Raw genomic sequence first — 27240 nt, forward strand, 5'->3', positions numbered from 1 at the left:
AGAAAGAGAAGAGCTTAATAAATAAGTAATCTTTAGGTTTAACAGTGTTTCCATGGAGTGTGAGATGTACCACCAAGAATATGAGAGAACCTTAAATGCACAATTTCAAATAGCTCTTAAAAGTGACAAAGTCCATGATGTCTCTTGGTTATTTCAGCCTTTGGTGCTGGGTCACCAAACATTTTATGTAAAAGTCTCGTTAATAAATATTTTGTGGGCTAGATAGACAGCTTTGGCAACTACTTAAGTCTGGCACTGTAGCTTGAAAGCAGCCACAAACAACATGTAACCCAACAGGCATGGCAGCCTTTCAATAAAACTGGACTAATGGAGGTTTGGTTCTGGAATAAAGATAACAACACACCAGATGCAACACATGGATCATGACTGGCTTCTGGTCTGACAAATGGGGGTGCGGATGGTAGAAAAAAAGATATTTGGGGGGGATTTTACTTTACACCAAATGGTGAGTACCTCAACCATGGCAACTGGCAGGAGACGGAAAAGAGTTCAGTTCAAACAAAAATAAAAAACCCAGTATTTGAGGTTAAAAATTATACAGCGCAGTGAACCACTGGCTTATGAAACACTAAGAAAGGAAGAGTCTGAGCCTGATTTCAGGATTTTGGAAGAGTTACTGGATGAACGGACAGGCTGGCTTTTTTGAGCAAGGGAATCCAGACAGAGGAAGTGGTATGGGGCAAGGTAAGAGTTTAAGTTTGAACACTCTGAGTCTAAGGGTCCCACCTTCAGTGGAAGACATCCAGGAGAAAGACAGCCAAAATTTGGAAAGATATGCAACAATGATTCGGCAAGTAATAAAATCTGAGAGCTGGTCAAAGAAAAACGGTAAAATACAGAAGAGGAACAGAAAGGTGTGAGGAGAACAAGAGCTACATGGTGACAGAGGCCACACAATGAAAGACCTTCATTTAGCAAATAGGAGGCAAATGGCAGGGGTGGGGCACATTAAGATAGAAAAGACTGCTTTTTGAACTATGAATGTGATTTTTTTAAAAGTCTTGATTGGAAATTTAGAAGATCAGTGACTTTAATAAAAGCTATTTTAGTCAAGTGAGCAGGAGTTGGATTCTAGAGGATCAACGCAAATGTATGAAAGATTGCAAGCGCAGACTTCAAGAACTTGGAAAAAGGAGAGATCCTGCAAGAACTCAAGAGTACAGGACTTACCAGATTGTTTTGTCAAAGAGAACAGAGACGTGAGCATGTTTATAGACCAAATGAAAGGTGAAAACTGAGAGCCGGACATATAAGTTACAAGACAGCAAAGATGTTACACTATGCTGAAAAAAAATACAAAATGCCAGGTGCATGGACAGTATTCTAGTGATTCTCCAAAAACTTTTAAGCCATTCCAACAGATCCCCACTCATAATTATACACATATACTTCACTGGTTTTAAAATAATAATAATAATATATAAAACGTTCATGTATCCCCCCTGAAGAAATATATCCTAAATAAATAAATCCTAGTCTACAGGAAAAGACTCGCTGCCTCCTCCTCTGATTTATATCTCCTTCATTCCCTTTAGATCTCCCAGTGGTAATCAATCATGTAAATTTCCGTATTTTATTCATCCCTAAATGACATGTAATATTGTTTTATAGTCTTTGTTTTACAAAGGGATCATACTGTGAACAAACAAACAAAAATACATTCTTGGAACAACCGGCAGGAAGGTGAACATGAACTATTAGGAGACATTGTTGAATTGCTGTTATTCTTTTCCTTTAGGGGTGATTATGATATTGTCATTGTACAGGAAATCATCCTCATGCTTAGGGTAGCTACCAGGACATGTTTGCCATTTACCCTCCAATGACTCAACCATAATGAACTTGTGTGGGGAGGGATTTAACCCAGGGGCTATGCCTCAACTACATGCACCCAGCCCTTTTTTATTTTTGAGACAGGGTCGGTCTCACTAAGTTACCAAGGCTATCCTTGAACTTATGATCCTCCTGCCTCAGCCTCACAAATCACTGGGATTACAGGTGTGCGCCACCACACCAGCACATGTGTGTCTATGACACATATGAAAGAAAAGAGAGACACTGAGTGCCCTGCGTGTGTGATCCAGATGGGACTGTGCTAACAATCACTGGATCTGGGGGGAAGGTGAACTAGTGGTCACTATTCTAGTCTAACTGATTTCTCTATGGATCATGTTGGATGACAAAAAGTGATATAGATCATTTTGGCCCAAAAGACTATTGCTGCTGTCCAGGTGGCTGAGCATATTAGTCCTCCTGAAATGCCTTATTACATGGCCCCTAATTCAGGGTTATTTGGGCTTGTCAGGGCACTAAGAAGTCAACTGCAAAAAAAAAAAGAGGTCTTAAGTCTAAGTTAAAACAATTAGGGGCTGAGGTTGTGGCTCAGCGGTAGAGCGCTTGCCTTGCACGTTTGAGACCCTGGGTTCGAACCTCAGCACCACTTAAAAATAAAATAAGTGAAATAAAGGTATTGTGCCCAACTACAACTAAAACAAAACAAAACAAAAACAAAAACAAACAAAAAAAAACGATTAATAAGTGTTTCAAGCACAGTTGCAAAATGGCAGGTCAGGACTCAACCTGCAGAGCTGTCTATTTGACCACCACAGGGTCCTAACAACAGTAAAAATGAAAAGGTGTTAAGTATTTAGCAAGGGTACAAAATCAAAACCCACTGACCACCGTCCCCATCACCCTTTCCACCATTTACTCCACTTACCTGCCAGCCCATGAAGGCATCCGTTTGTGACTTCTGATTTACAAACTATCTAATCTCATCTAGGTACAAAACTTGCTCTGTCCACACTGAATAAATGAGAAACATATTAAGGGAAGAAAAGGAGGTCTAACTAACACTGCTCCTTTTTAGCATGAAAACCTGAAATAAGTGAATTTCCATGTACCACATTCAGTAATTTAAATGCTAAATCCACTCCATTAACCATCTCTGTTCAAAAAGAGCCAAATACAAACGGATAAAAACAGTGAAGATGGTGTTCTCACAATCCTGAACTGCCTGTAGTCAACACAGAGTTCTCACCTCTCTGGGCTCACACTATTTACACTGTTTGTACACTCTTCTCCATGGACCACTTGGCTGCTTTTAGTCTGTAAGATGGCCCTCCTTGGCCTGTGACATGAGAACTAAATAAGCTATCACAGCATTTGGGTTCCAGTAAGCACCCTATGAAAATTAGTCAGGGGATCAGCATTATTCGTACTGATGACTCTTCAGGAATGAGGACAGACTGGCCCCTCCGAGATTCACTGAGTCCTACTGGCCCACTCTGCAGCCAGAGTTTGCACTACCATCCCTAGAAGCACACGTAAGGGTATTTTAATGTAAATATGTGAAATACGCTGATAGAAAGGAGGAGATCCACGACCTTTATTAAAGATAAAACTGCCAATCTGGTTCTTCGGGATGCCTTGGCTTCATCACCTGCATTCTCTAACTGCTTTAGCATTTAATTTCAAACTGATCCCTGCACCCTCCTGACTTCCATCTCAACCTCCACATTAATGCTGTCCACCTTGTAAAGTTCTTTTAGAAACGGGCAGGATGTTTTTCCCTCTAGGGTTTTTTTGAAGACTTTCTCCTATACCCACACCTTAGGTCTTCTCATCTGAACATATGCCTACAATGCTTTTGGGTTTTTTTTTTGATCCATACTCATTTTTGAGAAATAATCTTATATTTCTGTTATTTCCATTTCAAAAACAGCTTTGCTCTTTCATTTTCCAAACTGAAGAAGCGCACTGGACAAGTTTCTAAATGTACTGCGCCATCTTGCTGTGTGTGTTCTTAATTATGCTATCTGCCAGCTCTCAGTAAAGCACACTCCAGCATTTATTGTATAAATCATCTCTCCCAAGACATTTTAACGACATTTTTTCTTATGCTGATGACCAATATGTTAAACCTGATTTCCTCAATGAAATTCAAATTACTAATGCCTACTTATTGGCATTAGGTGTAATATTTAGATCTCAAAGCAATCACAGGATTGGGTACTACTGTCAACCCTAGAGATTAAGAAAGAAGGACACAATAGCTATCTGGCCAGTCTCACACAGGTACTGCGTGAGCAGGGGAGTGAGGATTAAAGATGAACTCAGGATGATAAGTTTGTATCATTCCCAATGACAATGTGCTGCTGTAAGTACCTGCGCTAGAAAATTCACATCTGTGTCCTCTTCCTCTTTACCTAACACTTCCAGTATGTCGCCAAAGCACAGTACGGTGGTCATGAGCAACAGCTCTGGAATCACATCTCGGTATGGGTCCAGAACCGCTACTTATTATCCGTGAAATGCCATAATATATAGTACAATGTAGAGGGCAACACCTGGTGTATACATAAAGTAGCGGAGGTTGAAGTAAATAACTTCTCCTCGGGCAATCAGGAGACAGAGTAGTGAGAAAACAACATCTCACAGGGTTGTTGAAGATTAGATGCAATAATATGCATAAACGCACAGCACATGACTGGGTGGAGGAGAGAGGGCAAGTTTAGCTGGAGTCTTACAGTCTACTTTAGCTAAAAGCTTCTTGTTAAAGTGGGCAGAACCTAAAGGGCGAGAAAGTCATTAAAATATTCATTTTCAAGTAGGATGGCAGGTACCTTACGGAAAACATTTTAAGATTCTCCACTTGTAACTCCCTGTACAGGACTTTAAAATTAAAGCCCAGATCTGAGAAACACCAAAACAGCTGTCAATCTGTAAACTTGCTAATGATGCTAACGTTTGAGTCTTGTAAGAAGGGCCTTCTCTCACCTGACTCGGTTCTGCTGTTCTGCACCTCTCCGTTATTTTGTGGCTGCTGATTTATTACAGCACTGCTTTCTGACTGGCTGTTTAACACCTTAACAGCAGATCCCAGGTTTGCTGCTATGACAGGAAAATGCTGACCCCTCTTTAGAAGCTGCTTATGTTCCTGGTGGCGAAATCGTGGAGGTACTTCTCGAGGATACCGAGGCAAGGCCTGTGGCTGCGGCGGCTGCTGCTGCTGCTGCTGCTGCAATGATGGTGGTGGCTGCTGCTGCTGCGGCTGCTGCTGCTGCTGCTGCGGCTGCTGCTGTTGCTGCTGCTGCTGCTGATTGTTGGCTGTAGCTCGCTTGGCATTATTATTAGTGCTGGTTGCTGTGGAAGTGCCGTTATTAGAGTTGGCAGGCTGAGGCTGGCTTACACTGGGCTTTATCTGTTCTGGCACTAATCCCAACAAAAGAGAAGGGGTGGAGAAGATTAGCCAGTAAAGTACACCTTCATAGGAAGCCATCTAAATTCAAAGGCACTACAAACAACAATCCTAACAGAACAGAAGCTTTATGTGTGCAGGAATAGCCTCATTCACATGCTTGAGTTTTCTTAGAAGACATCACTGCCAGGAGTCAAATTTTATTTCCACTAACTACTTATTCAATAAAGGTATGGAGACTGTTGGCCTTCCAGACCAGGATAACGAATCATGCTCACCATCTCCTTCCCATATTACTCTGTGATCAGCAAGCAAGTACTCATACATGATCGTACAATCTTGACTAAAATAATCAATGTGCTGCTGGGCCCAGAGGCGCAGACCTATAAGCCTAGCTACTCATTTGGGAGACTGAGGATCACAAGTTTGAGGCCAACCTTGGAAACTGAGTGAGATCCTGTTTCAAAATACAAAATAAAAAGGGTTGGGGATTCAGCTCAGTGGTAGAGCACTCCTTGGTTCAATCCCCAGTACTAGAAAAACAAAATACACAAAAAAACAAAAACAGAATAAATGTGCTAAATCAAGTCTGTATCCTAAAAGAATCATTAATTTTCTGATAACTATTCTTATTCATTCTTAATGTTTGTCCCTACTGTACATCTGGGGAAGACAAGAACAAAGTTATGAGAAAACCTGCTGGTTTCCTTTAAAAAAAAAAAAAAAGGAAAATTTAACAATTTCTTATTGATAAACTATAAAGTCTGAACCAAAGACAAACTCATGATACATACATAAATACAAAGATAACAGAATGAATCTGTAAGACTAATCAAAATTGGAGAAATAATTTGGATACTGTTTTGCAAATCTGAGAAACAAACACTTGTCTATGGAGACAGCGTGGTGTATGAGCTTTGGTGCCAGATGGACCCAGGTTTCAGTCTCACCTCTGCTTCACTAAGCTGTGGGTCTTCAGTTCAAGTTGTACAAACCTGACTGTCTCTAATCCCCACTGTGCAATGGGGAGGATGCTATGCCTTACACAGCTCTCCAAAGGCTAAAGGGTTAATGCTTACAAAGCACAGAACAGAAGACTGTACAAATACTGGTTATTCTTTAAGGACTGGCGCAATACACACTTATACATTTGTAGCAGTTAAATGTTTCTGTAAAATCTGCACCTATCTTCTAGACACCAGTCAGGTAAGTGGAGTGAAACACCTCGTGCTACTGTGAGCATACTTGAAGAAGACTCTCTGTTCCAAGGTTAAGGTTCTAGTCCTGGAAACTAGCTCTACTCTCCCAGGATAACCTCCGTGTCTTCTCTATAAAGTAGGGATAATCTTGGTCAAGCATCCAGTATACTGTAACCACTCAGTTAATGACAAGTACTACTGTGGCCTATGTTATTTACAAATGCCATAATGTATAGGTTGCTGTGATGTCAGCCCTGGTCACCTGTGTTGTTTACCATGGTCACCAACTTGCTCGTGCCCACCCTCAGCTCTACGCCTTCACCTTCATCGTGAACAACCTGACCTTCTATCCTCTTCCTTCTCAGAATACCTGGTGGATTCAGTCTACCAACATATTTTTTGAGATGGGGTCTTGCTAAGTTACCCAGACAGCACTTAAACCATGATCCCCCTGCCTCAGGCTCCCAAGTAGGTGAGATTATGGGTCTGAGCCACCACAACCAGTTTACTATTTTTAAATATATAATCTTAGCCTCTTATTTGCTTCAATGTGACTTTCATTTTTCAAGGAATATAAGCAAACTGCAGTCCAGATTTTTAACAGTAGAAAATCATTAACATTCTCCCTATTGCTTGAAATCCTTTCTATTCTTCCCAATGCTCACTGACAAGCCTCTTACAATGTTCCAAGTGCTTTCTGGTTCTAATAACATTGTGTATGGAAATTGTCACCCAGACAAGTTAATGTTACCAATATATGCAATATGCAATGACGCATATTCTCCTTTGTATCTCACACATGGTAATAAGCAAATATTAGTAATCAAAAACCATTTAATAAGAATAAGGCACTAGGGGCTGGGGCTTTAGCGCAGTGTAAAGTGCTTGACTCGTATGTGTGAGGCACTGGGTTAGATCCTCAGCACCACATGAAAATAAATAAAAGATACGGTGTGAAGATACTAAATAAATATTTTTTAAAAAGAATAAGGCATTAGAATATTCTAAAGTGCCTCAAAAGGAAAGGAAGACAAAGTATATGCAACTATGAAATCATAGGAAACATAAAAGCTGACTCATGCTTAGCAGTGGATCTGGCCTGGTTCCAGGCAGTTACATGTAAGTTGAAGGTGGTACAGTCAGCTGCTACTGCAACACAGCCTTGTTTGACATTTATTACTGAGAAAATGAAGCATTCTTTAAAACAAAAGCACAAAACATTGTGACAATAAATTTATACCCCCCAAAATGTGATACTCAGGAAAGAAGGCAACAAGAAAATGATCTTTAAATATTCCAGGAATGAGAAGACAGCCTATTTGCTAGCACTGTGAAGGCATGTACAAGAACTCTAGCACGAAATCCAAAGTGACCAGGAACTCGGAGCAATACCTACATCTGTCACTCAGCCACCCCATCCCCACCTCAAACTCAAATAAACGCTGCCCTTTTCAGCAGTAAAGTACCATATGGAAAACCAGGCTGAGAAAGGGACTCATTTCTGAGTCCAGAAAAACTCACTAAAACCAGCAAAGAAATTAAGAGAATGTAACTACTGATCCTAAATTTTAACTACACATTCTGAAGTAGAATCCCAGATATAAAATGGGATATAATAGTTATGGATAAAGGAGAAGCTAAAAGTAGATAAAGATAGGGGATAAAGAGTCACTGGGTAACATATAAACAGTGAATAATTCTAGCTATTATATTTTGTGTAGTTAAAAAATTAAGTTAATTATAACAGTAAGCAACTAAATCATTAGAAGAAAAAATGAAAATTAGAAACTTTTCATTCAATAGACAAAGAAAATGGAATTTTAAAAATTCAAAATTGTGGTTAATTCAAAATACAAAAGATGTTAAGAATAAGCTTCAAAATACCTAAGTCACAATAAACATAAAGGAGTTAAAGTCATTTGGTAAAAGACAAAACTTCTTTAATGGGGTTAAGAAAAGAGAAGCATACTTAAAGCAAATACTTTGCAAAAAGTACTCTTAAAATAATGCAAGAAGTGGGGCGGGAAGCACAGAGAAATATATAACACCAAGAAATGCTAAAAAAAAAAAAAAAAAAGCTAAATGAAAACAATTAACATCAGACAAGAGAAAATTCCAATGAGAAAAACATTATAAAAGATATATTTTATATTAACAAAAGGAATAAGTAAAAAAACGAGCAATTAAGAACTTATCAAAGTATCGAAATATGTAAATCAAATGGAGAAAAAAGACAAAACAGCAAAACCATGTACCTCGACAGCAGTTAGTATCTTTTTGACAAGCACACATGAAAATCATAAATAAATCTGAGTTGAAAATAAAATAAATATGAAAACCATGGGGTTATTATAAAAATAACAGTAAAACACTAAATACATTTTAAGACACAGCTAAATCAATGCCCAGAGAAAAATTCATAGCCTAATTATTTGCAACAGACAAAAAAAGATAAAGCATCTAACTCAAGAGGGTAGAAAGTGAAGTAAAGAAGAAGAAAGAAGGAATCAGTAAAGATGAAAACAGAAATCAGTTGCTTTAAAGATGAACCTATAAGCCCGAGGCATGGTTATGTGGAAAATAGTTAACATTTTTAAATAAAAATGGTAAAAAAAAACTGAAATTAAGAAATTTCCTTATGTTCAACTCATTATCTGCTGTAAGTCTGAAAAGCTACACAGCAGACAATGATTTTCCTGAAGAGGCAGGAAACCTAAACTGAATAATTAGCATAGAAAAATGGATTTATGAAAGATCTCATCAGGACCAGAAAATCTTTTCTGTCAATATAATATACTTTTAAATTTACTTTTTACTAGAGTAGTTTTAAGACCCATGTATCTTTCTTTACATGTTTAAACTGGTACAGAGCACAGTAAAACACATGGGTACCAAGGTAACATTTTACCAGTAAGTCAAATGAAATTTTAGTAATCCCCAGCAATCGGAACAAAAAAAAAATAGTAGATAAAATAGTACTAGGAATGAAACAGGAAGGCAAAATTTCAAATCTAGACATCATGGAAAGACAAGAAATACTGTGTACAATTTATACAAAAAAAAAGCAGAAAATCCAGCTAAGCTTTATGCAAAAAATAAGACAGTAAACAAACATTTTAGGCTTTGTGGACCACACAGTCTCTGCCACAACTACTCCATTCTGCCATCTTAGCACAAAAGCAGCAATGAACAACAGATTAATAAATAAATGCGACTTCGTTCCAATCAAATTTCATATACAAAACCAGGTGTGGCTGTAGTTTTCTAGTCCCTGCTCTACAAAATGTAATTTACCAAAATAGGCTCACAGAAGAATAGAAGGATTTACACTATAAGACACTGAAAAAGTCCTCCAAGATTTATCCTTCTAAGAGGCACTGGGCTGGATGACTTTAAGGGGTGCGGGGAGGTGTTAGGCAGGCAGACATACACAAAAAGAGGAGGGCGTGGGGGAACACCTTTAGGAATCCCTTACACCGCAGTAGATATGCACTATAAAGTGCTGGTTCCTTATTTCTCCTCCACTTCACCACTGGCATCCCTAGTACCACCAAACACAGCAAGTGCACAAGATTCTGCAATGCAGAAATGTCAGCATGTGCAGGACGAGGCATCCAGAGAGCAGTGGAGAGCAGTACTGAGGAGGTAACCTGTGGAGCACCAACCTTCAAGAGGTGGAACACGGAGAGCTAGGAAAGAAGACACAAGAATGACCAAGAGGAAGAGGATGGTGACAGCGACTGGTCAGCAGACTGCTGAATGAGTCAGTAGCTGTAAATAAATCTCTGCTCCACAGAAAATCTAGCGCCAGCATGTGCGGTACCAGACAAGCTCAGCCAACATGGAAGGAAGTAGTCCTAACATTCCATTGTCTAAACACAACAGAAAAACATTTTAAAGGAATTTCATTCAAGTAAAAAACACACATACCAGTAAAAAGTTAAATTTTTACTGTTTTTTTTTTTTTTTTTTTTGTCATGCTATGTCACAACTCACTTATTTCACAGTTTAAAGGAGCTGGGCAAAATCTGAGTTGGCCCAGAAATTTAAAAACTACTTAAAGAATTTAAACCAACATTTCTTCAACTTCAGGACTTGTATGAAACAACAAAACAACTCTATTCTACAATTAAATTATTAACTTTTGCTAAATTTTACTACTTTATAGGTTTTCCAGTATTTTGTTAAAATGTCTGTAAACCCAGAATTATTCTAATATATACAGTCCATTAATTGAAAAAATACTTTGCAATTGTCTTATATTAAAATGAAAAATCAAGAATACATATATAGGACAATATCCAATTCTAAACATACCAAGTGTTAAATCTGTAAAAACACTTTTTAACCAATATTTACTTCTTTAAGCTTTGAAATAATTCTTTAAAATGTCATTTTAACCAATTTATTTCAGAAAATAATAAATGAACTTCACTTTGATTATCTACAAGTTTAACAGAAACAAAAAATTTAAATATGAATCATCAATTATCTTTGATTACAACTAAGCTCCAAGAAATCATGCTTTGATGATACCTTAAGCTATACATTATTGCTATCTTTCAACAATTTAAGGTTTATATAATAGCTTTCAAGCTGGGTATAGTGGCTCATACCTGTAATCCCAAGAGGGAGCCTGAGGTAGGAAGATGGTAAGTTTGAAGCCAGCACCAGCAACTTAGGGAGACCCTGTCTCAAAATTAATAATAAAAAGGGCTAGAGATGTACCTCAGTGGTAGAGCATACGTGAATTCAATTCCTAACATTAAAAGAAAAAACAACAACACAAAAAAAACCCCTTCATTTTCACATTGGCTACACTGTAAATCTTCGAAACTACTAACTGAAATGATAGGCGTAATATACAAAATACCATTTTAACACATGATTACTTTAACAGAATAAAGCCTTAAGTTGACTTCAGAAAATAAAAACAACATGCAGATTTGAATTTCAATTATTGAAAGAACTGAAAAAGTTAAGACTACCAGCTGAAGATGTTAATATCTAAATATCTTCAGAACATACAGTGCCTTTAAATACTTCTTTTGGCAAACTTTAAATTTAATAGAAGTACTATTTCTAATCTCAATTTGGGTCACTGTCTGGAAAATAAAATCAATCAGGTTAGTCTCTGAAGACAAACTGGCATGAAAGCTCTTAAGAAAATGTTACTCTCACCTAAAATCAACTATTTAAAATTTTCCTAAGTATTTCTCTTTTATTATGTTTAGAAAAAATTTTGTCTTCTCAGCAAATGAAATTAGGCATTATCAATCAAATAAAAAGTATATTAAAACCATTCACTAATAATTAGAAATTTAGATGTTCAAAAATTATAGGGCTGCGGTTGTGGCTCAGCAGAAGAGCGCTTGCCTAGCATGTGCGGAGCCTGGGTTTGCTCCTCAGCACCACATAAAAACAAATAAATAAAATAAAGGTATTGAGTCCAACTACAACTAAAAAAAAAAAGAATATTTAAAAAATTAAAGGACAAAATTTCTACCTGTTAAATAAATAAGCCAAACGCCACAGGCTTGTTGCTTAAAAAATTCTTAAAGTACAATTATTCTAATTATATTTTTATAAATGTCATCTATAAACATTCTTTAAAATCTTTATTGTTTTATGCTTTTAAGAGCCTCAAAATAAAATCCTTGTAGACGAAAGAAAAGTTAACATGCAACAAATTAGCATATTTCAAGTTTAACCGTGTATCAGGCAACATCATCACATCTTTCTGTCTTCTCTGTTAATATTTTTAAATGTGATTGATTGTTCGTTCTTTAATCCTAAACTTGCAAATCAATTATTCTAGCTGCTCCACTAACATAATAAGGTAGCTTTCAATAATGTGCACATTCAAAAAGCTGTCTAATGACAGAGAAAGAGCAGACAAGTTTGGGTGAGAAGGATTCTTACAGCTTTCTGATGAATAGCAGCAACACTATCTTACTGGGGCACAGATTTTCAAAAGACACAAACCTGATGAGAACTTCAAGGTAGATTAGAAAATTCTCTATGGTAAGACATTCCAAAGAAAGGTGTTTCCAAGTTCTGTTTCTTTCCCACTGTGCAGCTTTCAGTAGGAAACGCAGGGAAAGCACACTGTCATTGTACTGCTCTATTTCTCCAGTATTTGAGGCCCAATAACTTGAATTCCATCTCCTTCTATTTTAAGGAGGGTCAGAAGGGAAAAGCACCAGCTTGTTCAACAATGCAAAAAGCAGTTTTATTCAATTAAGATCAGTTTGTAAATAAAATTTATTTAAACGCAAACAACATACTACTATAAAAATCATCTTCTTGCTCATTCGTAAGTATACTGAGGACTTATATACATTCCCTGGCATATATCAACTCTAGTCAGTTCTGGAATGCATAAGGCTACAGAGGGCAATCTGGCTTTTAAGCTGATACAGCTTAAGATGCAATACTAAAATTTTTACTGAGAATAAATGGCTATAATTTTAAGTCACCAACAGAAAATCTGGAAAAACACTAAATGCCTGCCAATCCACTAACTCCCCTTAATTCTTAGTAGTAGTTTGAATTAAATGGCTCTTTGAAAAATAAGATTTAAAAACTTATGTGAAATATAACGAATTTTTAAATACAGGCACAAGGAAATCTTATTTCTGTCGAAAAGTTTTAAGGAAAAATACCAAACAGCAAGACAGCATAGAACAATCAGTTCAACATTAGATATCAAAAGTAAAAATAAATATAAAATTGCATTCATTTAGTTTTAATTCACCTCACAAACTACAAAAATATGATGTATACATTTTTCTGTGTTTTAGGAAAACACCGGTTCTGCTCCCTCAAGGGACTCTTATCACCCTATCCAAATCCCCCCACACCCCACTTGAATTACCAATACAAAGAGAAATAAATCATCTGTCTTGATACAATTCTCCAGGTGTAGATCACTCAAGATCTCCCTGAGGGGCTGGGGTTGTGGCTCAGTGGTAGAGCATTGGCCTTGCATGTGCGAGACCCTGGGTTCGATCCTCAACACAATATAAAAATAAATAAATAAAATAAAGGTATTGTGTTAAAAAAAAAAAAAAAAGGTCACCCTGAGTTTCTTCATTAGTGTAACTCAGGATGAAACCACTGTATTAGTGAATTTTCCTCTTCAGCAAAATGAGCAAGTTGTATCTGTTCCAAAGTATAGGATCTTCTTTTAGAGATGGAGGACACCCACAATGTTTATAATATAGCACCTCTAAAACCTGTATTTAATCTACTCATTGAATCTTATCCAAATCTAAGATTCAGAAAAGTGAGACAAAGATTTGCTAATCTGAATCTATTTTTAAAGCAAATATCACATGGGGGTTTTCAATGTCTAAACTTTGGAAAAGTGTCCTAGAAGATAATGTAGCAACATCTAGAAAGCTCTGGCTTCCATTTGAGACTCAAAAGAAAGTAAATAAAAAAGTGAATAAGTAAATAAAAAAAAGATAGCACCGAAAAATTCAGCTAGAAGTTAGTAGCAGAACACTATAAAAATCTCAGAGCTGGGACAGGTGGCATATGCCTGTAATCCCAGCAGCTGGGGAGGTTGAGACAGCAGATCAAGAGTTCAAAGCCAGCCTCAGCAAAAAAGGGAGACACTAAGCAACTCAGTGAGACCCTGTCTCTAAATAAAATACAAAATTAGGCTGGGGATGTGGCTCAGTGGTCGAGTGCCCCTGAGTTCAATCCTTGGTATCCCCCCTCCCCCACTGAAAAAAGCCTCAAACAGAAATATTTTTTTAATTCAAAGGAAAGTCCCAAAGTTAGAGATAATAAAGGAATTATCTTAAATCACTGAAGATCTGAATTATTTAAGAAATACAGGATGGTGCTGGGCGAGCATGTCTATAATCCCAGCAGCTCAGGAGAGTGAAGCAGGAGGGTTTTGAGTTCTACAAAACCTCAGCAAATTATTGAGGCCCAACTCGATTAAGCAAGAATAAAAAGCACTGGGAATGTGGCTCAGTGGTTAAATGCCTTTGGGTTCAATAGGAAGGAAGGGAGGAAGGAAGGGAGGGAGGGAGGGAGGGGAAACAAGTGGTTATTTTTTTAATTATAAAAAATATTCTATATCAATGCATAAATGCATTCTACTGTCATGTATAACTAACTAAAACAAAAAATTATAAATATTTTACATAAAAATAAAATTTGAAACACTGTCTAAAAACGCTTTCAGAAAATAAACGTCTGAGTCAAAAGTATTTTCTACATCTGGATAAATGGTGGGATTTTATTCACATCAAATGAGTTTAGAAAATAAAAATTTAAAAATTGGCAAGATTGGGCTGGGATTGTGGCTCAGTGGCAGAGCACTCGCCTAGCACGGGCGGGACCCGGGTTCGATCCTCAGCACCACATAAAAAAATAAAGGCATTGGGTTGTGTACATCTACACCTAAAAAAATTGGCAAGATTGACAAAACACAATTATTCTGTGAAGAGATATATATTTTATATTTTCAAATGTGTGTGTATTCCAAATTAAAATGCAAACTTTTGGAAAAAATTTGTCTTTTGGAACAAATGAAATGGATCCATTCTCTTCCCTCACATTTGTCACCTCACTTTCCCTAAACCAAAGGGAAGAGCTCTATACTGTTTAAGAATATCAGCCCTAACTTAGGAAAGCATTCAACACAGTCACTGAAGTTTAGAACTAGAGACCAAGCTATTAGGATAAGTTACACAATTCTCCTTTCTTCCTTTTGAACATGTATTTGCAACTCCTGCGAATGTATTCCATATAGGGCCTGGCACTGGGCAAAATACAGATATCCTACCTGATACCTCATCCTCGAAACGATTTCAGACATATGATAGTCTATAATGCTGAAAATCTTTGCATCAAAAACACTACATGAAACATTAATGAGGTTATACGATGAGCTCATGTAAATTGTGAACAAACACCAGATAAAACACCAGTTTTTCTCTACCAGATTCATAGAGATATTCCACCCTATTCTCATGCTAAGATGTATTCCTTGTACCAAGGCAGAGACGCTGCACTGTGGTTCACTCTTCCCAGGTTCATTCTACTTTATTTTGTTTGTTTGTTTATATGCGGTGCTGAGGGTTGAACCCAGTGCCTCACACATGCTGGACAAGCACTCTACCACTGAGCCACAACCCACCCTGCCCTCTACTTTAATGGGAGGAAAAAGCAAATCCTATTTGGGTGGGAGGGAACCCTGAAGTGGCTGGAGAAACTGAGAGCATGCTGCACAGAGAGCTGTGAGACAGCAAGGACCCGGCAGCTCCACAGGGGGATTAAATCTGCTAAGTGCCAGGCGTTAGATCCCTTATCTGTTCATCCTCATCATAATTCTATGCATCTAAAACATTAACCTTTTATAGACAGGCAACTAAGGCTCAGAAGATGCCTGCCCAGGCACAAACATCTGGCAATCAGAACTAAATCTAAAACCAATCTGACCCCCAAACAAATGTTCCTTCTAGAATATATCAAGTTTCATCTTAACTGTATGAGTAAAAACAAATTCCCTAAAAACAGGGAAATTATTTCACAGCCATTAAAACTGATTTATTAAGACTAAAACATGAATGCATGCTCAATGAGTTATTAAAGGAAAAGACAGTGGGACAGAATGCAACCAAGGTCTGTGTGTTGTTCATTTTCCACTGGGCCAGCCATAGCTGTAGATTTTACCCCAAATGCTGCTGCCTGAAAGCAGCAATTCAAGAATTTCTATCAGTATACATAAAAATGAGATATCTATTATACACTCCAGGCCTATGATTTAATTTTTCTAGATGTCATTTCATTCCCCAAACATTTAGATGGTCCGAATCATCTCCTTTTAAGAGAGACAAACTGAATTTAAAAGTTAAGGAACTTGCCCAAGACACAGAAATAAGCACTGAAAAGGTAACAATTAAACTCAAGTCTATCTAACTCAGAAGCCTGGACTTCTAACAATTATAACTTGTTTGTGTTAAAATTCCAGGATTATCTTTAGTGGTTGATTCAGTGTCTTATGTCTCCAGCCAAATCTGCTGTCTCTAGGCTGTGTTTCATCAAATACATTCTCTCATGGTTACTACACTGGGAAAAGACTCACACGGCATGCTTTTTCTCGTTTTGAGAGATAGACCATACTTTCACTAGAATTAAAAGAATACAAAAATACAAACCAAACACAGATAAACAAATTATGGCTTAGTATTCTGTCCTAGCCTAGAGGATTTGTAAAATTGATTGTAACTGAAAAGGCTACTTCTAACTCTTGCTAATGCATCCTGGATTCTCTACTAAAATTGGAACCAGAAGGCTCCGGATTTGTTTTCTTTGAAACAAGGGAAGACCTAATGACTGCCAATGTAGCATCTCAGCCCAGGACACAATGCCTCAGACTCCCACAGATTTCTAATTACCATGGGCTCTTTCCCCTTAGTCCCTAACCCTAAGGAGAAAATTATGAACAGTTAACGACTTAACTTTCTCCCTAAGGAGAAAATTATGAACAGTTAACGACTTAACTTTCTCCTTTCTCTTTCTCCTTTTTTACTTCCTGCTGCTTTGTCTTGCTCAGTCTTATCACAGACAGCTGAAGTATGAAATTTTTCATTTCTACCAATTTTAAATCTAGTAGTATTATAAGCAAAACCATCTACATTTGCTAGAAACAAAGATTTTTGTCTAAAGCTAAAAGGAATCCTCAGCATTTTCCACAACCTTATTCAGTGCACAAATCTAGATTTACATGTATAAATCTATGTATTGTCTTTTCTTAATTAAGAAGAAAGGAAAATGGTGACTTTGATATACCTAAAAATAATAATTTCATTGACTATTCCCCATGGAAGTAGAAGGATATTTCCCCCATCATGTTAGTATAGGGCTATAAATATTATTTGTTTCATAGCTCAAAGACAACTTCTACAGGAAGAAAAACATCTGTTATTAGTAAAGCCCTAGTTAGTCATAACCTCTGCTTCCATTTAAAAAAAAAAATAAGCAATACAAGTTTGTCTTTAAATTATCTCATAAAGTCAAAGTACTATCATGGCATATTAGGGATCAAACCCTAGTCTAACTAATATCACTGAATACCAGCCTACAACACAAACAACATGATTTCTACTATGCAGACAGTAGACAAAAACACTGAACCAAACCCCAGTTCTAACAGGAGACCCTCCCACCTGTGTAACATCAAGTTATGGGTGCTCTGCAGGGAGGAGCATCTCAGAGTCTGAGGTGACCAGGCTTTGTCACTAAGAAACTTAAGATCTAACTGGCTCTCAAAAAATTAAAAAACAGCCAGGTGCAGTGGTACACACTAGTAATCCCAGCAATTTAGGAGGCACAGACGGCAGGATCACAAGTTCAAGGCCAGTCACAGCAACTGTGACCCTGTTTTAAAAAATAAAGAGTTTAGGATACAGATCAGTGGTAAAGTGTTCCTGGGTTAAAACCCAAGTACCACCCTTAAATAAATAAATAAAAATAAAAAATAGAACTACCCTCTGACCTAGCAGTCCCTCTTCTGGACATCCACCAAAGAAAGTGAAGTGAACCGGCACCTTATGGAAGCACCTGTGCTCCCAGCTCACTGCAGCATTTCTCCCAGGAGCCACAGTAGGCAGCAACCTGGGGTCTGTTGACAATTAAGAGAAACTGTGGCGTACTCATACAGTGGAATCTTTTTCACCATTAAAAAAAAATATCTTGCTATTTGCGACAACAGGGATGAACCTGAAGGACATTTAGAATAGAGAGCAGAACAGGTGTGACCATGGGCAGGACTGGGGGCGCGGGGAGATGTAAGCCGAGGGTACGAAGCTGCGGTTCCTTTGATAAACGAGTGTGCAGCTATCGTATAGAACAGGGACCAGTGCTAACAATCTTACAATATACGCTGGAAATTTGCTAAAACATAATTTCAGGTTCTCTTAACACCAAAAATATATAAAGACAACTATGTGGGATGATAAATCTGTTATCTTGCTTGACTGTAGTATTCATTTCTCTATGTGTATTTATATCAAAAACAGCAGCACTGTGTGGGCCAAAACCCAGAGACATCACATAGACACAAACACAGCACAAAAATAAAACAACACATTTTTATGAATTAAAAAAAAAGTGACTAATTATGAAGGGAGCAAAACAACATGATGAATTTGCAAGTGACTTTCATATACTCAGCCCAACATTCTCAGAGTTGTGGAAAATCTAAAAACAAGAAGACCTGAATACTGTTCAGATTTTATGTAAGGATGTAAAAGGATGCTTTATATTTGGAAAGATATAAACAGTAGCTACTCAAAAATTATGCTGGAGAAACAGATACACATGGATCAGCCAACAGTCTAAGATAGGATACAGTCAAGTGCCCAAATTTAAGATGTGTCATAAGACCCTAAGAAACTGGAGAGGGAAAGATCAACGGTAGGTGGAGTGATCCATTAGGAGATGAACTTAGAGGTTCAGAAAACCTAAAAGGCATGATGAAGACATCCTTGCTTAAGAAACTGAATCAAAAAGAAAACAAGAGTAAACATCAAGGAGATTAAAAATACTCTGAAAAGTACAAAGGAGTGGTAGAGAAACAGGTTTAGACCACAGGAGTTCAGATCAAAAGAAGCCCTTAAAAGCCAAGCAGGGCGGTTTGGTCTTGAAGCAGGAAAAACTAAGGACAAATTAATATTCCAAAGCGGGCAGATGGGCTGAGGAAAGTGGAATTTCAGGAAAATTAATTTGGCAAAGTTCCTCCCTGTATTCTATGTCCCTTAAACATCTGGATTCAAAGTCGCACTCTCAGCTGTAATACCTCTCCTTTTTGCAACAGCTGCCAATTCTGTCAGTCACACTTCACACATCTCTCATCCTCCTTTTACTCCCACTGCGAAGATCCCAGTTCAAGCCCACACTGCCCTCTCCATTCCTAGTCTTCCCTATCTGTTCTTATTTCTACTGGTGACACTGGGAACTGCTGACAAAGACATTCCTAAAGAACAGCTTATGATCACGACACTCTCGATGAAACTCCTCAGCTGGTTCTCTGCTCCTTGAGCAGCATCAAGCCCATGCATGGATCCCTGCCACCTCGAGGCCTACGTGCTTACACTGGCCTGGATACCTCTATGTTAGAGACTCAAACTGCATGATCTTTTCCACCTCCCTCTTCTGCCCAGAATGCATTTCTTCTCTAGCTTTCTCTTTTAAATCCTTACCTACTGACAGCTGAACAGGCTATTTGGAGGTGGGGCACAATTAGGAAGTAGGCCACTGGAAGTACAAATTTGAAGTCTATCTTGTCCCTGATCCCCTCAGCCTTGCACGTCTCCTCCCTCTCCCCGACCCAACTCTGTTTCTTGGTTGCCAGAGTTGAGCATCCTTCCTCTGTCACACCCTTCCATCATGATGTCCTGCCCAACAGTGCATCAGAGCAGCTAACCATGGTCTGAAATCTCTGAAACCATAAGGCAAGGTAACTCTTTCCTCCTTTAAGTTGGTATTTTATTACACTGACAAAAAGCTAACACAATATAAACGGTGTTCGAGGCCTTCTTCGACCTGACCCCTGTCTGTCTCTTCACCCTCAACTCTCCTGACTACCTGCTAGGTAGTTAATTCTCCAGGAGTACCACCACTGCATATAACATCATAGTATTTTCTTCTCAGTGGTTTGAATGATGCTGATCCCTTTGTCATTTTATTGTGACTAGCCAGTTCATATTATGAGATTCCTAATCTCAAGGAGATCTGCTTTAACACTTGTGTTAGGTTAATTATCACTACTCTGTGCTTCTGGATAACTTGATTAGCCAAATCATATTATATGCTTAACTATGACTGTACACTGTACCCTTTCTCCAGTAAAGTATAAGCTACATTTGTTTTTATTCACTCTTATACAATTACATCCAATAAATGTTACCTTAACTAATGTTGACCTCAAATAAAGACAGGCAATACTGTGAATGAATATACTAATGAAATGCAGAGACCACATTTCTGGTACAGCTAAAGATGACAATTGATAACACTGAGGTCTAACAAGTTCAGTCTCTGTGAGCCTTACACCTTTCATCACCAAGCAGTCAGCTTCTGGGAGGGTGGAGGACTCCTGATTCAGGGTCTGAGGAATTAGGCTCCTGTTTCCTTCTCACCCTCATGTCTTCTGCTTAGGGTGTACTGGGTGCTGCTGGACCTGGTTCAACGACCATAAGGTTAGCAATATTATTGTGTTAATGTAGAGATGAATGTCACTATTGTGTCTTCTAGAAGGAGTAGGGGGCAACATTATAACAGAGAACAAGGAATAAAGCAGGCAGAACCCCAAGGGATGGAGTGGGATCCTAGAGGTAGTTCCATCCCAAAGACCTTTAGATGGAAGACTTAAGGAAAACTACATGTGGCCAAAGACCCAGAACAAGGGGGTATGTTCGAAAGCAGTGTTCATCTAAGAGACAGCTTAAATGGTAGTACATTCTAAAAGTGGTAATATATACCACGATAAAGCATAAAATCCAAAGGATGACTCCACAGTAAAGTCACTGAAGAAGTCTGTTCCCACCCCTGTTTTTTTCACTCTTCTCTCCCATCCTGGAGGTGAATAAAAATGCATATCAACAATCTTGCTTTAGTGGGGGTCAGGGGGGAGAATAAAAAAATAGCTTTAAACGTACCTTTGATTTTTTGTTCAGTGGCCTAAAATAAAAACAAACAAACAAAAAACAATGTAAATATGAAACTGAAAGAAATGGATTGTTATGATAAAATGCTCATATATTACTGTTATATAAAACATATACACTTTTATTTAAAAAGGGAATTTGTCACTTAGATGAATTGCATGGGAAAAGATATGCAAAGAAAGCATGCTTTTCCCATAGATGTGCCCCATTGTCCCTGATACTATGTTCATTAAAAAAAAAAAAGGAAAAAAAATGTAACATTTCTTTACACATAAAGCATAGACAACACTGTATTACCATATTTAATTTTTAAAACGGGAGCTGCACTTTTCTCATCATTTAGTTTAAAATGTTTTTTTATGTAATTTTCACTTTCTCACATAATGGATTTAATAGACCTCTGCATGTTTAAATGGCTTCAAAATTTGTTACAAATGATAAAAGACAAATTAAGTTTTAAGAAAAGCTACGTATAATCACTTGGGCCAAATTAGTAATAAATTTAATTCCTGCAGGGTAAGTTACAATTACAGTTAAACACAGTCAACTTTTAAGTTATTTGTGAGTGGGAAAATCTTCAAAAACTAATGTCACTTCTGATACATCTGACAATTCACTAAAATTACTGTGATCAGAAGCTGAACTGACATGAACTCTGCTCTCACTACTTTCTAACCCTGCTCCTACACCAGGACGAAAGAGGGAGAGCAGGTTGCCTTGGGGTGCCTAGCCCAAACTTCCAAGGGCCTCCAGAACTGTAGACAGAGGGTCCCAGGCAAAAATCAACCTTTTCATAAGACCAATTGTATAGGAGACACAAGAACAGGCAGGCAGATGAGGAAAGACTGAGTAATTGGTAACTCGATAGCTAGGAATGATTTCTAAATGAAGACAAGCTAGTCATGGGGCATGGCAATTCATTTTGCTTAGTCATATTAAATTATTAAATTACCAAAAATTCCATTTTAATTAATATAATTATAGATATATATGGTAAAAACTGTAATAATTATTCTAATATTGAAGCCACACTAAATATTAATCTTTCCCTGGGGGCTGACCCTAGACACTGAAATGCTTCATAAAGTTTTAAAACATCACAGATTCATAAAATAATGGAGGCCCATCTTTTGCTCTATGAATAAAAATTAAAAGGAAAAAAACTGATGAGAGGACAATTTCAAAAGATCAGTCAACTAGCTTGACAACAGTTGATTTATTTCTGGGAAAAGTCATTTTTTAAAACCTGACAATAGGAAAAAACAAATATTCTTAGAATTTAGTAAGAACACTTTTAAGTATTAGAAGTATCATGTCAAATAATATGATACATAATTTTCTGAAGCTAAAGAATTAGTATAAAAATTGTATTGCATGTCAAAAACTTAAAAAACAAACAAACAAAAAAACCTAAACCGGTCTCTTCCAAAGGAAACTAAATTGCAGGACATAAAAACCATGACCACATTGTTAAAATCCAAGACATACAGTGATGCTCCTCTAAGTCTCACAACATAAAGGTCATGTGCCAGCAACTCCTTTGGAAAAACTCTTCAATGTTGCCACCAGAACAATGGTCAGCCTCATGTAATAGCCTCTCATCTATGGAGAATGGCACTGAAGAGATGTCCCTCGCACAGTGGCTTAATATAAACAAGGAATGTAAGTAATAGAAACCAACAGCACCTGATTAGGGGAAAGGGAACTAATAAGAGCTCTACTTCTATGAAGTAAATTTTTGTGGGATGATCTATTAAAATGAGAATTTTCCCAAATGGGCTCAGTGAATTTAATAGCAATTTTCTGCACTGTTCAAAACCATCAGTCACATGTGGCTATTGACCACTGAAATGTGGCTAGTCTAAATTGAGACATGCAAAATGCATACTGGATTTCTAATATTTAGATTTTTTTTTTTTTTTTTGCAGTGCTAGGATCGAACCCAGGGCCTTGTGCATGTAAGGCAAGCACTCTACCAACTGAGCTATGTCCCCAGTCCCCTAAAATTTAATATTTTTAAAAGAATATAAAATATCTCTTTGGTGGTATTTTGGTTCTTTGGGGTTCCAGAAAATGTTAAAATATCTTCATTTTGTTTTAAAATGACCTTGTCATTTAAACCTCTGGGTCTCAGTTTCCTAGTCCCTCCAATGGAAAAAATAATTGTCCTGTCACAATACCTTTCAGGGCTACTGTGAGGGTTAAACAATAAAGCATGAAAGGTCTTTTTTGGAAAACAAAACACTACATATTATTTAAATAGGAGGGATCATTGTAGATCTTCCTGCACAAGAAAGTTAAAAGGTTCTGGCAAACCTATAAGCAACTGTGATTTCCATTTTTAATGTTTTTTTCTTAAGAAAATCTGAGCTGATTCCATAATCAATTATCACAACTGCCCTGATTCATTAAAGGCAGCATCAGACAAGTGGCTGGGTACTCTGACAGCTCTGCACTGCTTTCCCAACTCCCCAATCCTAAACATACTTCAGTCGTTAAGAGCCTATGTCTGAAGCCAGATTGCCTGGCTTTGAAACCTGGCTCTACTGCTTATACTATGTGACCTTAACTTAAGTTAACTTCTCTAAAACTTGTTTTCCTCATACACACAACATGGGCAAAACGGCCCACCTCAAGAGTTGCCTTGAGGCTGAAGGCATGCGACTCAGACAGTGCCTGGCCTACAGAAAACATCTACTAGAAGCTGCTCCTTCTGTCATCAGCCCTACCTGCCCCTTCTTAGGCTCAGTCTTTCCTCCTGCATTTGGGATAAACTGACCCTACAGTCATTACCAGTCCCCCGCTCTAGTCTTTCCATTTTTCTAACCCTTTACAAAGTCTCAGCAGTGTGAGAATAAAGACTTCATCTAGTTCAATTCACATGTACTGCATGGGATAATGACTGATGAGCAAGCTTCCCTGTGATTCAGCAGACAGCACCCAGTCAAGGACGCAGGTCTAATGAATAAAATGAGTTTTTAAAAATGAGGGAGGAAAAAAGAGTAATGTGGAATCAGGGCAGGACTGTAAGAGAGTATTTAACTGCCCCAAGTGAGTGCACAGCCCTAGCCTGGTCATGTCATCACCAAGGTCACCAAGAAAAGGTACTTATTAGACTGCTTAATTGACCCCCCTCCCAAAAGGGGAATGAGGTTTTCTAAAACCTAAGTCTCATTTAAACCTGACTTTAGGTCCACATTAGTCAATAAAGCCTATAAAAATCCCTTCAGATCTTAACACAGTAACAACAAAAAAACCCACGAATGGTGAGACATTCTGACACTAAAAGATCCCAATTTGCACTGCTGCTTCCCCCAGCCCTCAACCATTATGTGCTTTCCAGGAACTACAATCACGAGCTTCAAGTAAAGCTTATACTAAATTATCCCTCTGTAATTACCTTATTTTCAACCTCCTTTTTCCACATTACAGTTCCCTTAAGATCCTTCCAAGAATTTTTCTCTAAAGACAGAACTTGGAGGGAGAGGCACGGTAACCTGCTGCTACTGTTCTTGTACCCCTGGCCCCTAAAGTATGAAAACTGCATTCCCATGTTCTAGCTGATTATTGTCTAAGTCTAAGAATCAGAAAATAAGAAAACAGCCCTAATTCTTAGATGTGAGGGATAACTTTTTTTTAGATATAAAGAACTCACAAAACAAAGTCATACAACCATTGATCTTCATAGTAATTAAGAGATTAGGACTGAAATACAATAAAAATCATCCAACTGTTAATAAACTATCTTTAGAGAAAAAACAAATATTCAAATTTATACTTAATAAACAAAAAAAGAAAAATTCTCATGGTAAAAATACTGTAGTGAGTCTTGTAGGTGTCTAATTGTTTATCAAAGAAGTTGTGTTACCTGGTTTTCATTTAAAATAGAAAATAACCCACGGTATGAATTTAAACTTCTTTAAAAGACCAATAGTGGCTATTAGGAATAGTCAAATCTACGTATTTTCTCTATTCATGGCATAAGGGCCTATTTTATAATGTTATAAAAATTATTGTAATATATTATTTCCCAATTTTAAAGTTCAGGATAATATTCTGCATCAGAAGAATACAGCCATGGCACTGGGTTTTGAAAAAAAGCCCCAGCTGGAGGGATCAGAGGACTTCCATTCTATTCCTGGTTCTGTCACCATTATAAAATAAAGGTCAGCCACTTAATTTTTAGGTTCCTTATATTGAAAGTGAGACTAGACAGATAACATCTGAAGTCTTTTTCAGAAATGAAAGTATGCTTATGTGTATATATGATATATATAATACCAAAAAACAAAACAGGCAGACTGTTTATACTGTAATGAGTTTGTGTTCCAACACTTATGTAAATGGATCTGCCCACCTGGCTCAGTCTGACAACTGTCTCCATACACCTGCTGGCTGCTACTAGCTTGTCTTAAAACTCTTGTGACTCACAATCGTTCACATGGGCTATAAGTGTGCCAATTTGGGAGTTTCTTTTCTCATTTTTTAAAAGAGCTATTTGGTAGTAGTCTATGGAAATACCACTGTCCTTACGTCATCAACAAGTTGTATTCCAATTCGTTGTAAGCTGGTTTTCTAAAATTTGGAGAATAGTTATATTTACAGTACACCTCAGGCTATGAACTTAACATTTATTGATTTTAGGTACTAAACTTTCCTTTATGTTGTGGGGTAGATACCACTATGTGTCTATGGGATTCACAGGAATACTACTGATACTGAAGATACACAAAAAGAAACAGACTTCCTGTCTCTGAAGCCTCTGATGATGGTTCTGGAGGACACTGTAGGGCTCAGAGACTGGAGGCATGAAGTAAGGCAGGATTGAACTAGAAAAAGGGTTGAAAAATTGTCACTTCAGATTTCATGAGAAGTCAAATGGCACACTAATCACCATTCATGTGCTAGAGAAAAATGTATGCTGGGCACACACAGGGTCTACTTTCACTGAGTTGAGGATTTATAAATTTGATTATGAAAGAATATAAAGATGAATTTTTAACAATTAGAGCCACCATTCCAGTGTCCTTTCCCTTTCTTGGAATTTCAACGAATTGAGTAAATTCCACACAAACACACTTGGATATACCTTAGACCTCTTCTCTAGCTCTTTCACATACATTGTGATTTACTAGCTGAATCTTGAAATTGTTAGGTGCTACAACCAACCAGGCCTACTAAGACGCTTGGATGTGCTGGCCAAACTACTGACTTTATATGAAACACACTCAAGCATCCTCCATCAACCCTTAATTATCTAAGAAGTTCCCATGGGTAAATGACCTTCAAACATGGAACAAGAGTCTGATTAGCCTTCCCCCAACCTTAGGCTTACAGAGGACACAACTTTTTCATAAGTTCTAAGCAAAGACTGATATAACTGTGAAGAGACTGTCCTATATAAACAAGTCTCTTGAAACAGACTGAATTTGGGGGACCCTCTAAAATTAGGAGCAACTTTCTCATGCTGGGCCTAAAGGCTGAAGGGCTGTAACCCATGGCCTATAGGGCATCAAGCAAGCTGAGGATGGAGACTTACTCTCCCCAGGCCTGTCCAGCACAGGCTAACTAAACCAGCACAGATCTATTTCCTATCTTTTGTTTCACTTTGCCACTTCTCTTTAAAATCTTTGTTCCCCTCAGAGCTTCCAAAGATAGAATTTTTGAAATGAAAAGTTCCTTCTATCTTTCTTCAAAGCAGGCTTTGAATAGAGCCTGTTTTCCTATCAATTTGACTCTGAATATTTCTAGCGCAATAAGCAGTATACCCTACCCTCTTCCTATGTCAGTATTAGTGACTCTCCCTGGTCTCACCCCCAACAGTTTTGGCAAGTTCCAACCAGGAGTAAATATCTAGCCCTGAAGCAACATATCTCAAGTTGGTGATGATCTCTCAGGAAGATAAGGCTCAGGAGTCAAATGCTTGCCACTAGTCAAATATGCAGTTGAAATTTCAGGGAAAAAATTCCAAGCAGCTGCAGGAAATAAATAAATCCTAGAGAACTTATCCCTATCCTTCCTACTGAAGCCTTGACTGCATAAAATCCTTCACTGGTCAGGATGGGCCATGTTGGTTATCTATGCAGATGCACACTGAGGATTTTATCTCTGTTGTTTGAGGTTTTGG

At 37.7% G+C, this 27240-nt stretch overlaps 1 protein-coding gene across 15 annotated transcripts in view; it reads right to left on the reverse strand.

The window, feature by feature from the left end:
* The window catches only part of Tnrc6a (trinucleotide repeat containing adaptor 6A), a 175489-nt gene that overhangs the window by 37846 nt on the left and 110403 nt on the right, over positions 1-27240 (reverse strand). For 9 of the 15 annotated variants that reach the window (XM_078024194.1, XM_078024187.1, XM_040278652.2 and 6 more), the window contains 2 exons: positions 21105-21126; positions 4801-5235 (listed from right to left, as the gene is read on the reverse strand). The exons of 1 other annotated variant lie outside the window; for it this stretch is intronic. In XM_078024194.1, the coding sequence (XP_077880320.1) occupies positions 4801-5235; positions 21105-21126 (457 nt within the window). Of the gene's footprint in view, positions 1-4800; positions 5236-11036; positions 11110-20499; positions 20627-21104; positions 21127-27240 lie in introns of all 15 variants that reach the window. 5 more of the 15 variants (XM_078024188.1, XM_078024192.1, XM_078024195.1 and 2 more) reach the window with 3 other exon arrangements.

The sequence above is a fragment of the Ictidomys tridecemlineatus genome, chromosome 10, assembly GCF_052094955.1.
Source record: "Ictidomys tridecemlineatus isolate mIctTri1 chromosome 10, mIctTri1.hap1, whole genome shotgun sequence".
NCBI lineage: Eukaryota > Metazoa > Chordata > Mammalia > Rodentia > Sciuridae > Ictidomys > Ictidomys tridecemlineatus.